The 15,380-nt window shown below is 36.8% G+C and overlaps 1 protein-coding gene across 1 annotated transcript in view; it reads right to left on the bottom strand.

Moving 5' to 3' along the window:
* CPE (carboxypeptidase E) overlaps nucleotides 1-15,380 on the bottom strand; it is an 87,677-nt gene that overhangs the window by 18,686 nt on the left and 53,611 nt on the right. The window contains exons 2-3 of the mRNA XM_015593279.2: nucleotides 6,832-7,028; nucleotides 5,051-5,218 (exon numbers count right to left, since the gene is read on the bottom strand). Coding sequence (XP_015448765.1) covers nucleotides 5,051-5,218; nucleotides 6,832-7,028 — 365 coding nt within the window. The remainder of the gene's footprint in view (nucleotides 1-5,050; nucleotides 5,219-6,831; nucleotides 7,029-15,380) is intronic.

Below are 15,380 nucleotides of genomic sequence, written 5' to 3'. Positions count from 1 at the left end.
ACTTGCTTTATTATTTACTAAATTCTTATACATAATCAAATTATTTCTAGAGTTCAAATTAATTTAAATTAAATCCAGCTTAAATTTTGATTGAAATTAACTTAAAAATAACTACTACAGAAGATTTATTTGAAAAATCTATAATGCATATGCTTTTTGCAATGAAATTATGGCTTTTAGGCCCAATTGCTCAAAATGGTATTAATGTTATATGATGAGTTTAAAAGACGTTCTTCTATAATATTCTGTTTAAAAGCTTTTCTTTTACAGCTGAATTTATTTCCAATCCTCTTCTTTGTACATCCTCTCATTCCCCGTATTACCCAAACCCAATGATTGGTACCGACAAGCATTTCAATGAGTTCAGAAGGGACAGAAATCTCTGTGGCCTAGAGAATCATTGGAGACTTCAGGAAGGAAGGGGAACTTCACTGTGCCTCGGGGAATAAAATAAGGTAGTATTTGGGTAGGAGATGGGAGATATAGTAGTAAAAATAAGGAAGGAGGGCAGTGCATATGGAAAAGTAAGCAAATACTCCCTGAGCGAAGGATTGGTTTTGAGTGTGAGCTCAGGAGGCAAAACTAGTCTGCAGCAGATTGTACTCTTGTATTTATTATTCACCTGAAATGGCTCAAAAGGGTATGCATGGTGTGCTTCCATTTATTTTCATGTTTATCTGTGCACAAAAAATTATTTTGGAGGAGACATAGCCAAACGTGAATGGTAGTCACTTAAGACTGTAGGCTAATAGATTATTTTTCTCCTTACTTATATTTTGCTTTAGTTTTTTGTTTGTAATAAAATATTAATTTTGTAACAAAAAACTTTTTAAAGAAACTGTGTTCTGAAATAAATTTAAAGATATAGTCTGGAATACACAAAGTCCTGTGTGGTTATTTGGTTTGGCCTATTTCTGGTTTTTACATATACACTGCTGCTAATATACATGTTACGAGTATGCTCAAAAGCAAGCAAGCAAATTCCACAATTTGATAAAGTCAACTAAGTTTCTTTTTAAGTATTAATAGAGTCTTTTAGGCTAACTAAATGCTAAGACCCCCTAGATACTGTAATTATATATTTAAGTGATCCATAGAGAAGCTTCTGGAGCATCCTGTGATCAAGCCCTTAAGGGAGTCTAGGGCCAATTGGACCCTATTTTTAAAACTTCCATTTAAAGACTAACTGTAGCTCAAATGTTATGTTGTACAATTAGATGGCTTTGGTTCTTAAAATACGTTAAAGCTATTTATATATATTATTTATATATTAAAGTTATTTATTCCATTTTCTTCACCACTCTAGCCATTAAAGACCAGTATAAATTTAATGAAAGTATTTGATTTCTTTTAATCTACTCTGTTTTCAAGCAATCCAGGCCAAGGCTCATGCTTTGAGCCAAGATGAAGTGGAGGTGACCCAGCCGAAGAGCTCAAGAGCAGATGAGAAGTGACACAGGAGGAAGTCAACTGCAGGAGAGCAAGAGAGAGCAACTGGGGAACTCGGTAAAACTGTAGGTTCCTTTCCATCTCCCACCCCTACACTGCTGCATACACGCCCCAGACCTCCTCAGTAGGAATCCACAGGAATCTGCATTTTTATTAGTTTCGAGTATACAGTACATTGGTTAGACATCTATATAGTTTATAAAACAATCCCCTCAATTGCTCCTTCTCTCTGGCTCTCCACCTAGCCAATATATTAATGGTAACTGCATTCCCTATGCCGTGCTCCCCACCCCCGTGACCATCTATCAACTACTAATTTGCACTTCTTTAACCCTTCACCTCATTCTGCCAGTTCCCTAACTCCCCTCTCTTCTGTCCGTCACCAAATTGTCCTTTATTTATAAGTCTATTTTTGATTAGTTTGTTCTTTTTGTTCCTTAGATTCCGCATATAAGTGAAATCTTATGGTATTTTCTTTTCTCTGAATTATTTCATTTTTAACACCCAATTCCTAGCACACCTAATACAAACTTTAAAATGTAAAACCCACCATAAGGGATACAGATATTAGGATGAGAAGGGGAAGTGTGAAAGGGACAATGTGCAATAACATTAAGGAAATGCCCACTATGTCTGGTACCACGCTGGGTCTAAACACTCTTAATGACAAAGATGGAAAAAATAAAAGACATGGGCAATATCGTCCCATGGTGATTAAGCAGGTTTACTGAAAATTTAGGGTAATGTGAAAAATCTTGCTTCTGTTCCAGACAAGAGACTAAACTTAAATTTTTACATATTTCTCTTGCATTTACCTTCACCCAGAAAAAGTATTGGCGTTGAGATTTTTTAACTAAAAGCTTTAACATTTTAAAAGCACCGTGAACGTGCATCTCTTAAATAAGTATTGCTTTAGCTAGAAACGTGAAAACACCTAACATAGAGATTGTGCAGGTATGATAAAGGTTCATTTGGGAAAGAGGAAGGTAGCACTGGCTAAATAATAATGGTACTTGCACAAAGGGTGCCAGTCAAATATCCTGCCAACATGAGTTTATTTCTCGATTCTTCTACGCTAAGTGACAGGAATTATTGTTCTCATTTCTCAGACTCAATGAACACAGCATAGGCAGGTTAACGCAAGCCATGAGGAAAGTTTGTGGGCTCATATCGGCCCTGAGCTTCCCTAAGTTTTTCGTTTCTGTTTAACCCTCATAGCATATCACCCAGGGCGGCCCTCCTTTCCCCTGTGGTTACATCGGCCACGCCCACTCCTGCTCCCCCAGCCTTCTGCATTTCCACCTCCCCTTTCTCATGAGAGAAATGGTTCGGGGGTTGAGAAACTGCAAATGTATCTGTGACTCAAAAGCAGAAATGTTTCATTCACTCACTTATCAGGTCTTGCCAGAATCCTCGGCCCCTGGCAGCCCTTTCCTCAGACCCGACCCCACTTGTAGACTCAGCCCCGGTTTCTGGAAGGAATTCTAAACACAGGCAGGAGAGTTTTAAGAAGTTATACCAACAATCTGGGACTCCCTATGTCCTGGATCCTCCAGCCAGTGTCCTAACCACGTGATGGATGCTTGTGTGGAGCTCTGGCTGTTGCTTTTCAATGGCTACATTTTTCAGACATTATGATTTGCCTGCCAGGCTGTATTGCATTCATTCATAATAGATCTTCAGCCTATTATTTGTCAGACTCAAATATGAATTTTAATACCTGTAATCAAGGGATCAAAATCTAAAATCGAAGGGGAAAAAAGCTACACAAACAAATAATTATAATAGAACATATATAAAGGTCTATGTAACAATAAGCACCATCCTGGAAGAGGTATATACAAACATAAAGGAAGGCTTAATAGGATCTGTCTGGAATAGCAGAGGCAGGCTTCACAAAGGAAGTGACATGGAAGGAAAGGAAGAGCATTATAGGCTGTTGGAACAATAAAGAAAGACATAAAATTATTAGAAAATGGTATGCTTAGGGAGCACAAAAGTTGGTGGACTAGAGTATGTGGAATATCAGAGCTCGCTTAAGGAGTAGGCCAGTCAGCAGCAGCCAGGTGCCAAGGTTAACTTGAAAGATCTGGAAATACAATAAAATGGAAAAATTGTACTTCCCAAATTCTCACTTAGAAGAGGTTCTAAAAGTAGTTGATAGCCAGGGCAGAACTGCCTGGAATAACAGAAAAGGAACTGAGTTCCCCTCACTTCTCCTCCCTGATAGGCTCCTCCAAGTAAATAAAAATAATGTTCAAACAACATTGGTTTGTAGACATTTAGAGGATATATCAACGTGTCCATCTAACCCTGAGGTAAATAACAGAGACTACTAAGAAATTATTCTGAAATAATCATAATAGTTCTAGGTCCTGAAATGTAGTTTATACGTATTAACTTATTCAATCTTTATAATACCCCATGAAGTAGATACTATTATCTCCATATTTCAGATGAAGTAGAAGCACACACTCATTAAATAACTTTCCAAAATTCACAAAGCAAGTATGGGGCCAGGATGTGAACAAAGGCAGCTGCCTCCAGAGTCCCCATTCTAAACTATCACACGATTCTGCCATATTGAGTTTTTACTTTATCCTCTGGGTAGTGTAGAGCTGGTAAGGTTTTTTAAGCCACAGAGCGATCATTTGTGTGTGAAGATCACTCTGGAAGACTTTGAGAAATCAAATGGAGTTGGGAGAGGCTGAAACCAAAACATAAACAGGGCGCTACTGCACTCAGCAGAGCAAGAGGTGACAGAGACCTGAATTAAAGCAGTGGAGTGAGTTTACAGAGGAGGGGAAGACTGCACGTGTGTTAGGGAGGTTAAATCACTTACATCACATAAGTAATTAATTGCTAGTGAATGGTGACAGAGATTAAAAATAAAGAAAAAGATCAAGGCTTTGATGATTGGGTAAATGAGAAACTAGTGTTTTCTTAAGGAAAAATTTGATTTTGATCAAATGCTGAGCTTGTGGCTCTAGGTGCCACTAGGTAAAAAGTAAAGTAAAATATAGAAATAGAGCTCAATAGCAGAGCCAGAGTTAGAGATATGGATCTGAGAGACAATCAAGGTACAGGAAAGGATGAAAACCCAGGGAAAGACATAAGGGCAGCAGATGGGACACCGTCAGCCAGCATTTAAGCCAAGGTAGAAGAAGCAGGAAAGGAATCGAACAATGATTTGAAAGGCAGTAAAAGAGGAAGGAGAAAGTGGAGTTGTGCAAAGCAAGGGAGGAGAAAGTTCCAGAAAAGAAGAAAAAGATCAACAGTGTGAAATGCTGTAGGAGGAGCCGATCAGATGTTCTGATAAAGGGCCTCTGAAAGGGCCATGATGACTTTCTACGGCACCCACAACTGGGTTCCACTCTACTATCCCCACCCCCAACCCCCACTCCTGAAATACCCTGCCCAATGCTACGGCAGGACTAGTATCAAGGCTCTCGTCTTTCCACACTTGAATTTCATAGCCATAGTTAACTACCCCCCACAAGCTTTAACATTCTTCCTATGTCCTTCATCACGATGGAGACGCTAGAATATATTTCTTTAGGCTAAAGGACAGAACCCAAGAAAAACTAGACATATTCTCTACCTTTGTGTTTTGATCCACAATTTTCTTCAAATTTTTCAACAGATGATTATTGGGACCACCTTCTTTCTCATTAACATAAACTATCCTATCCAGGTCAGGGAAGTTCCGGTTCAGATCTATTCCCTGGGCATTGCTTCGACCCACAAACCAGTCCTTGAGCTCACCGGGCTAAAAAAAAAAAAAAAAATCAAGAGAAAAATCATCAGTTATTTATTATTATTATTATTGATATGCCTCCATTAATGATTTTAAAAATAATTTAAGATTATTTATTTCAACACTATCCTCCCAAACTGGTATTTTCAATACTTTAGTGATATAAAGGAATCAGGCTTAAAATACTTGTTATAGAATGTTGAAAATGTCTTCAAAAAATAATATTTTAAATGTTAATAACAATAACATTTAAAAAATATTTATCATCAAATTGCAAAAAAGTCAATATGTATTAGTAACAGATGATGCACTTCAAAGCATGCCACTCTATACTAAGGCTTAAATAATATAGTCATTGCCTCTGTAAATCACAGCAATCTGGCTTTAAATATTCAAAAGAATAAACTACTAAGTAAAATCAGAAGGTTCAAATGAGTTTAGCATGAATTATATATATATTACTATACCTCCTCCTAGTCTTCAGGAAAAAAAAGATAAGCTCTAGAACAAAATTTCTAGAGCTTTGTAAGTTGAGAAATTTCTGTTCAACTTTAAATTCTTCATTTCACTAATGGTATAACTGGAAATTTAAGGAATTTCTAAGATCAGTTATATTCCATAATGTAGATTTGTTTTACTATTAAATCATATCAAATCTATATTATAGAGATAATATTCATATTCTTGAGATCATGTAAGCTCAGATAGCTTAGACTGTGAGAAATAAAAATGTTTTAGAAAATAGCAATAATAATCTTTTGTCCATTCTGTCTTAGAGTTCTGAATATCACCTTAAAATATTAAATAACTTAATTCTCTATATTACTAGAATTCTTCTCTCAGAACTTTATAAATTATATCAATGTTATACTGTCTGGGTTTCTAACAATGTTGAACTATCAGATTACTGAATCTTTTATTTTTAAGGTACAAATTGACTTCTTAAGTGCAAATAAACATACCAGACTATACTTTAATATGTTCCTGTAAAATAATAAAATTATTCCAAACTGTAGAAAAAAGCCAACATAATATCCTCCACTCCTATCCAAACAAAAAAGGAACACATACCATATATCTTCTCTTAAAACATCATTACTTTCCACCTTCTCTAACAATTAAAATATATTAAATTAATTTTAGTGGGGTTTTTTGTTTGTTTGTTTGTTTTTTACTTTACTCATCGTACACAGACAACATCCAGTGAAACATTCATTGGGCCAAAGTCTTTTTTCCTTGGTGTCAGTAGAGGGTGCTACAACACCAACTCATTCAGATACAGCAATGCCATTACTCTAACACAGAGCTGTATCTGTAGTTTTTAGATGGAAATTTAGCTAGTCACAAACATGAATGAGTAAGTATAATTTATTTGACAACAAACAAAAAATTAATTAGTGACTTATTAACAAAATTTTTATTTGCAATCTGCTGAAGAAACTCTCACCCATCATCCCTTACCTTCTCGACTTTCTTCTTACCAACAAGTTAAATGATATGTGACTTATACCCTCCACTGCACCATCTGTAAGCTTTATGTGAGTGCATTACATAAAGATAAGCTCATAAGTACAAATATACAAAACGAAGAAAGCATGCCCTGCCCTGAACTGGTTCACACTCACCTGAGATGCTGCCTTCTCAAAGCCATCAGGGTTCAGAGAGGGCATGATGTGGATCCGCGTGTTGTGGATCAGCTTGACAATCGTCTCGTTCCCCTTTTGGTATTCATTGCACAGGTACTGGGCCAGGAAAATGAGCAGTTCCCGTCCAACAGCCTCATTACCATGCATATTCCCAATATATTTAAATTCAGGCTCACCTAAAAGACCAAAAATAGTATGGAGATGTTTTCTACAGCACGAAACAGAAAGCAAATGACATACAATGCCAAAAATATTGTATATCTACTAATTTATTACAAACAGCTGAAAACTTATTTTCCCTCCAGAGTAGATGCCTAAAAAGTCTACCTTAAATATCAAAATACTCCGAACGCCCCTTCTATTTCTCTCTCCCCAGTTACCCACTTGGTATGGACTGAAATGTGTCTCCCAAATTCATACGTTGAAGCCCTAATGCCAATATGACTGTATTTGGATGCAGAACCTTTAAAGAGGTAGTAAGTGCTAAATGGGTAGGGCCCTAATCCAACAGGTCTGGTATCCTCATAAGAAGAGGAAGAGACACTTAAGATATCTCTCCTCTCTCCCCATGTACATGGAGAAAAGGCCATGTGAGGACACAGCAAGAAGGAGGCCACCTGCAAGCCAGGAAGACAGTCTCATAAGAAACCAACTGTGCTGGCACCTTGATCTTGGAGTTTCAGCTTCCAGAACTGTGAGAAAATGTATTTCTGTTGTATAAGCCACCCAGTCTATGGTTACGGTAGCCTGAGCAGGCAAATATACCACCCTAACCCCAATAACTACTACTAATAATACATTGTGTACCTCCTATTGGTTAAACACTGAACTTTGTATGTTTTCTTATTGAGTCCTCACCAAACACCTAAAATTCATCTCTATTTTAAGATAAACAAACTGAAGTGCCAACTGCTTAAGGGGCCTGACCACAGTCACGCAGCTGTGAAGGCAGGATTCAAATGCTTATTGTCTGAAATAAATGAGTGTAAATGCTTAGAACAGTACCTGGCAAAGAACAAGCACTATGTGTTTGCTGTAATTATTTTAATATTATCATTATCACATGACATTATCCTACCATCCTACATAAAACAGCCCACTAAAATGTGAAAGATCGATCTTTATATTGTACAAATGCAGCCCAAAGAGGGTAAGTTTGTACAACAACTTTGTACAAACTTTGCTGAAAGGCTCAATTTCAAACACAAATCACTATTGCCCATTTCTGCTGCTTCCCACTGCATTTAGGAGTAATAAAATTGCAGAGCATAGCAGCAAAGTGATGTTGGTTAATCCTGTTGTTCTGATCCTTTCAGCTTCATCCATCCCACAGGCCCAATTTCTGCAGCACAAAGGATTCTCCCATTTACAGAACCACTAGGACCGCTCACCCCTGGTAAAAGAAAAGAAGTATTATTTTTCTCCTGGAAATACGTTATCTAAATATTCTTTGCATGAGATTCCTGAGTGTGTGATTTAAGTGACTGCTAACCATAGAAAACCATGTCCTGTGTGACCGACCTCACGGTCTGAGCTTAAGCTAATCTTAATCTAAGGATCAAATGGGAGCAAGGTCAGTGCTATTTATATATAGCCCCTCATTTTTTACCTTGAGAGAAAGTCTCTAATAAAATTACCCCCTAGAGACTTGCCCAGAAGGTATGTGAGAAGAGATGATTTCTTTGCTTCTGATTTCAAAAGTCAGAAGAATCTTTTTTCCTTTCTGTCAAACTCATATGCTTTATACCTTTCCTTACTGCTCCATTCACTCACTGGAGCAGTCCATTATGAAAGAAAATAGAGACTCGATTAGCCAGAGGAATATTAGAAGCCTGCCTTGCAAAGTTTGGGGGCATTCTGGTCCCGCTCCCTTACTTAATCCGATACAGCTTTGAAGCTTCAGTCACTCAAAAGAGCTTGGCCCACTATCCACAAGAGAAGATTAATTAGCATGCTGACATTTTCTATCACTTCTCTGGATTTTTTTTTAAAAAATCTTTAATTGTTGAAGGAGAAATAGCAAATTCATAGTCACTTAGTCCCCCAGTATATTTTGTATTTGAATCTGAAGGCTTTGGGATGAATCATGCTCTCTCATTTCTGCCTCCGGCAGCACCACTCCCTATCCTGCATTACTTATTTCTGTTTGTAACTCCCAATTTTCAAATTCAGAAAATTTCCAGTATTGCTTTGCTTCTTCAACTCTGCAGGAAATTGCTTTCAGGAACAAATCTCCTCCAATATGTCTATTATATATGTGAGGCGATAATAACAATAATGACAATAGCAATGCTTTAGGTTGACATGAAAATAGGACTATAAAGGTCATTTTATAGAAGATATTAATGGATGGAAATAAAATGCGAAGCACATATGACTTAGCAAAAGAAAAGGCAAGTGTATTTTTATCTTCCTCTGTCTTCAGGAATAAATTAGATCGCTAGATAATGCTATTACCAGAACACGGAAGGACTGTATGCTTTTAACGTGTCTTGTGAGATGAAAAGCTACAGTTTAAATACAGCATTTGCTGAACGTATATATGCAAATCCTGGTGTCAGACACTATAAGGTTATCCAAAAGTGAATAAAGCTGCATTCCTAAACTCAAGGAATGTAGGGTCTGGAAGAAGACACAGACGTGCAGGGAACAAACAGTGTTTGGGGTGAGGCAACGATGAAGGAATGTTGGATACACAAACCACCACCTTCCAGGTTCCAAACTGGAATATTCCTACTGCCTCTATGGCCCCTCTCTAGCCCTTTGCTCAACCAAAGCTGAAGTTATCTTTTCAAAACACAACTCCCAGCGGTTCTCCTCTCCCTAAAAATCCATCAGCTAACTTCCCATTTGCATTCACCATATAGGCAAAGTATTCTCTATAAGATTTTTAACTCCCATACGGTCTGGCCTGATTTGCCCTTCTGCTCTCTGAAGCAATATCCTTCCCTCACCTCTTTCAGCCATGCTTCCTTCAGCCACAGGGCCCTTGCCTATTATGCTTGCTTCTTTCTCTCTCTCTCTCTCTCTCTCTCTCTCACACACACACACACACACACACTCACATTTGCCCTCACATCCTTCTGATCATAGATAAATAAGGTTTTCTCAGAGTGTGTTTAGTCCAAGTCCAGCTCCTTTGTTATTTTTAATACCTCAGTTTGAAAATATACAGTGATCAGTGTGGTTACTTGTTTAATTCACCACCACCAGACCGTATAGAATATTTTAGCTCACTAGTGTCTCTGGCTCATGCCCAGCATGAGTCGGGAACATAGTAAGAGCACAATAAGCAGCAATTAAATAAATTCATGAGTAAATGAGTAAATGAAAGGTCCGCTTTTAAATCTCATCCTCCCAGCAGCAAGACTGACAGTGCTGCATGCCCTCGAGATAGATGCAGGTGCAGCCGTGGCTGCCAGAACACCTTTCTGGAACAGAAAAAGGAATAAATAATGGAAGGGGGCTTGAGGGAGTGTCAGGGAGACCATACTCCACGGGGAATATTTAGAGGCCTCGACACTTGTTGCTGTATTCGATACTCCCAAGAAGGCATGAAACTTCTTCTTCGGAAATGAAGACAGCAAGCAGTGTTGTGAAAAGCTGATTTCTCGGGAAAAAGATTAATCTCCGTGGTCTCGGGAGAACCACAGAACCTCTCTAGGCAAGCAGAACCCAAGCTGTTTTTGTTATAAAGTCTAAAAAAAAGAGACCTGAAGAGACATTGCCTTTAGAATCATCACTCCAGAAATAGAGATAAAATTGAAGACTTTGGACTTTGAATAAGCCTTTCTGTGTCAACTTAACTTCAATTTACTTAACAAAGGAGTGGCAGCTTTTCGTCATCACTTAATTTTCTTTTCTGTGCTGTACAGATTGAGTTGACGACAGGTTGCTAAATGGATGATGTATCCATTCCTGTTTACAGTGTCTACGCAGAGCAAATCTCAGGTTTATCAGGTACGTCACTCCTTGTGGATACGGTGGGTAATGCACACATACCATGCTCATCTCTCTCCTAGCAACGGGAAGAAAAGGCAGCTAGAACTATTGTCAGTTCACTTGAGGATGGTTGTTTTTACATTCATCTTACTTTCCTCACTCACTATCTAGTTCACTTTCCTTTTTACACAGTAGTTACCCTGAGTGCCTGATCCTGCAGCTAAGGGATCATCATATTTGCCAAGGGTACGCTGCAGAAGCTCAGGAAGTACAGTTTCCCTGTTGCATCAATTTTTCCATAATTTCCTGTAACTATCCATTTCCCAGTTCCTTCGCAGTCACACAGTCATTGGTCAAGCCGTGACTAAAAGATGATCACCTCACAAACCAAATTCACCATGGCTGGGCCAAGTTTCCCTCTTTTTAAGACTGGATTCACAGAACACTTAATATAGCTGATTGGATCTGTATTCTCATCAGAAGAATAACTTATAGGTTTTTAAAAAGTGTTATTGAAGTCAGAAATAATTCAATAAATTCCAAACCAGAGCAGGCAAATGGTTTTAAGATCTATACTTGTATTTCTTAATTTGTCCCAATTGTATATTGGTGTGATTTGAAATTAAGCAGTAAATAAAGAAAAAGAAAAAGGAAAGATAAAACAAAGAAATTTCCATTCTTCAAAAACGAAGCATCGAATTTTACACCCCAGAAACCAAACACTCCTTAGGCTTAGCATGTGGGCAAAGTTTGAAGCTAATGGCAGATTAGCAAAGCCCTCAAATGGTAGGAATTAAAAGCCTTAAAGTAACCAGAGAGCCCCCAAAGCAGACGTCTACAGGTACAATAGGCTAAGCCTGAAAAAAAAAATGATCAAATAAAGGGGCGAAAAAGTAAAAAATAATACTGTCTGCCTTTCCCACAAAAAGAAACATTTACTTCACCCCTTGATTTGTTCCAACGTCAGCCTCTCTGTCTCTAATATTTTCTCCTCTTGGAAAGAGCTGACAGGCTGACCACTGGGTAGAGTTATTGATTAGAAAATTTGAAGGCCCCTTTCAAATCTTACAGTCAATTATTCAGTGACTTCTAAATGGGAAGAAAACAGCAGAGGGAAAATACCTAATGAAAGAATGAGATAAATGTGAAAGTGAGTTGTAAATTGTGAAATTCTACATAAGTGTAACATCATTATTTAGAAAAATAAGCAGATTAAGTTATTTTAAGAAATAATTTTTAAAAAATATATAGTTAACATACAATACTATATATTAGTTTCAGATGGACAATATAGTGATTTGACATTTACGTACCTTACAAAGAGATCACTGTGGTAAGTCTAGTAACCATCTGTTACTGTATATAGGTATATTATTGACTGTATTCCTTATGTTATACATTACATCCCCATGATTTGGACAAAAAAGAAAGAACTTGATTACAGTAACAGAACTCTTCCATCTTCCATTCTATAAATAGAGATGACACACTGAGATGAATCTATTTTTTCTCTAACATCAAATTATTGCCAAAATATAAGTCCACTAACTCATTTGAAAATTATATACTTAACTCACTGATTACACAATTCTTAGAGCTGGTGACAATTTCAAAATACATGTCCCCAGTATATGTAATCTACTAAACACACTGCTAAATTAAATATAGTGTCCAAAAATAAAACCCCATTAATGTAAAACTGCACCTAACCAATCATTTTGAGAACTAGATAATCAAATACCTAGACAACCAGCACAATCAGTGAACTGATTCGATTCACAAACGGCTATGCAAGCAAGTCAGAAACATCTTTGGAACAGATGGGCCTTTTAATCAATGCTCTCCCTCCCTCAGTGGTAAACCTGGGGCCCAGACATTAGTGCTACTAATAGTTTCCACTTGTTTGACATTCTAACATATAGCCTGTAAATCATTCTTGCAAAATGAATCCTGCAAGTTTCCTAGAACCTGTCAATAAGAAGAGCATTCATTGGCTCATGTTTCAGCACATCTTTGCAGCCTATAATGCTGAGCTTATTACTAAAAGAAATGGACAATGCCAGGAGCCAAATAAACAGTGGAGGAGGGTGGATTATGGTTATAAAAATAGATTCTTCTTCTACCTAAGAGATGAGGAGAAAATAAAAAATGGAGGGAGGAAAAGAAATAAAGGAAAGGCAAAAGAGTAAAAACCGGTTGTAGAAGAATTTATGGAGTATCAAAGATTATAGTCTCTCCCCTTGCTTCCTTTTTCAGTCATATTTGAAAATAACTACATTAACAAGGCATCTTGAAAGTGAAATCTTCATCAATTTTTAATGGGCAAGTCAAAATAGAATGCATTCCAGAATTATTTCACAGAGATACATTACAGAATTATTTTTGAAAATATTAATTATGTATTAGCTACTACATATAATTTTAAAGTTCTCTTACATTAAATCTAGACTGTTTCTAGTAAGATCCTAATTGAAGAAAGTGGGGTAAACAAAAAAACAGAAGATATTTCCAGCCTTACAAGTCTATAAAACAATGTCAGAGTTCCATTATTAACAAACACTTGAGATTTTTTTTTTAATTAAAATATTTATTTTCACACAAGTATGCTAGAAACATTTTACAGGTACCCATATACAATGATATGCTGGTAAATGTTTAACAACCAACTCTGATCTGTAGCATTTTCTACTTTCCATGGTGTAAAAACTCCTACCATGGCCAATATGAAGCTACCATATGAGGTCAATCAACTCACAAATTTCCTGAAAATTAAAAACTGGTCTCATAAGCCAGTACAAGCCCTACTCCAACACACCATTGCTTATGAAGAGCAAATATTTGGGATATATAGCTTCCAGTTTCTTCAAGCTTCTCCAGAAGGAAAATAAAATGTCTAAGAAAGATGAAGAATTTTCAAACACATTTTCAGAAATATAATCAAACTAGCCTCTACCATACTGCCTTTCTTTATGTTTAATTTTATGCAGAAAGAATTAAAAGCGGTTTATTTGAGATTTTTTTCTTGTATTGAGATAGAGATGTTTTCCAAAGCTCTGTACCATTATCCATTCAATTTAAGGGGAAAGAAAGGTACAGAGAAGGAGGAAACTTTTTTTAACTGAGTTAATTATCCTACCAGGATAATATCACTCTTGCTGTGAAACTACACATAATAAATCAATGAAAAAATTTTACTTTAACCTATTAAATCATTTTTTTAAAATATTAATCAGCAATTTCAGGTATTCAAAATTCCTTCTCTTCTTCCTATAGTCTTGACCTGTAAGGCCATCTTCACGATGGAGAAGACAACATAATTTCTATCCACTCATAAAAATTCATAACTTAAAAAAAATCACAGAAATTAGTATTTAAAATTATTAATGTGAAACACTTTCTAATTACTATCTAAGGAGAGACTGCCTACAAAAGCCTTTAGATTCAGAAAAGTCTTTGACTTGTTTAAAAGCATCATGATGTGAACACACAGAAGTTTTAACATAGAAAGCAGATAAGGCTGAGATTGTTTTAATGATGTAGTTTCATGATCTGAAATTTTTCTGTAGATATTAATCACTAGGAAAGGAAGAATTAGTTTTAAATTACTGTAATAGTTATGGACCACACCTAAGGCTTATCAGAATGCCTTTCTGTATTTATATACTATAGATGGTTTTTGAATCTTAAGGCATCTTTTGAAAGTATTAATTTCTAGTTACTTTAGATAACTTTCTTAGATGACTCTGCTGTCTTTCGTCAGTATTCTTACCAAATAAAATAAAATGAAAAGATAAATTTACCTAAGAGGCCAAGAACAGAACAGAGTTAAATGAACTGGCACTAGAAGAGGGGCGAAAAAAAACACGAATGGACCTGGGCTATGACAACTGGTTATGATTCACGTCTTTGCTGATTCTCTTGTTAACGTATTTGGTTGTGATCCGTGTGTCTATTTTGGAAAATAATGCCCATGAAGAGTTCATTTTGTAGATTGAGACATTTAGGTGCAGCATCAAGTTTCCCAAGGTTGAAGTTTAAGTTTCCAAAAGTTGTTATGTGGGTAAGGATTTGATTCATTCTGCGAAACTCCAGAGGACAAAACTGGAATTAGTAACTAGAAGGCACAAAGTAATAGCATTTAGCACAGCCGAAGAGCAAACTTTCTTTCAGCTGGAGTTGGTGAAAGACAGAATGGTCGCTGTGAAGTCATTAAGGCCCCTAGTAGGCACAAAGGTGCCTCAGAGACATGCTGCAGAGGGGAGACCAGACGACCTTTTAAACATCCATATCTTTTCTTTGACAAACTGTTGGTATTCAAGCTTCTAATCATGTCCTCCACAAATCACAGCTCTCAATAAATGTTAGCTGACCATTTTCATCATTCTCCAAAACAAAGAGAAAATGGTAGAGCATCACCGTGAACTAAGACGTGATTACAAATAGTAATGGAAAAACACAAGTTCATTTCCCCCAATCATCTCTCTTTATGCCCATGAATGAACAGCTCATCCTATTTCACAGACGAATATATGAGAGGATGAGTAACAGTGATGTCATCAGAACCTGCGTGGGTGAAAAATGTCCAG

The sequence above is a fragment of the Pteropus alecto genome, unplaced genomic scaffold (genome assembly GCF_000325575.1).
Source record: "Pteropus alecto unplaced genomic scaffold, ASM32557v1 scaffold166, whole genome shotgun sequence".
Lineage (NCBI taxonomy): Eukaryota > Metazoa > Chordata > Mammalia > Chiroptera > Pteropodidae > Pteropus > Pteropus alecto.
The sequence above is the reverse complement of the archived record's forward strand: the minus strand, read 5'-3'. Positions and strand labels throughout refer to the sequence as shown.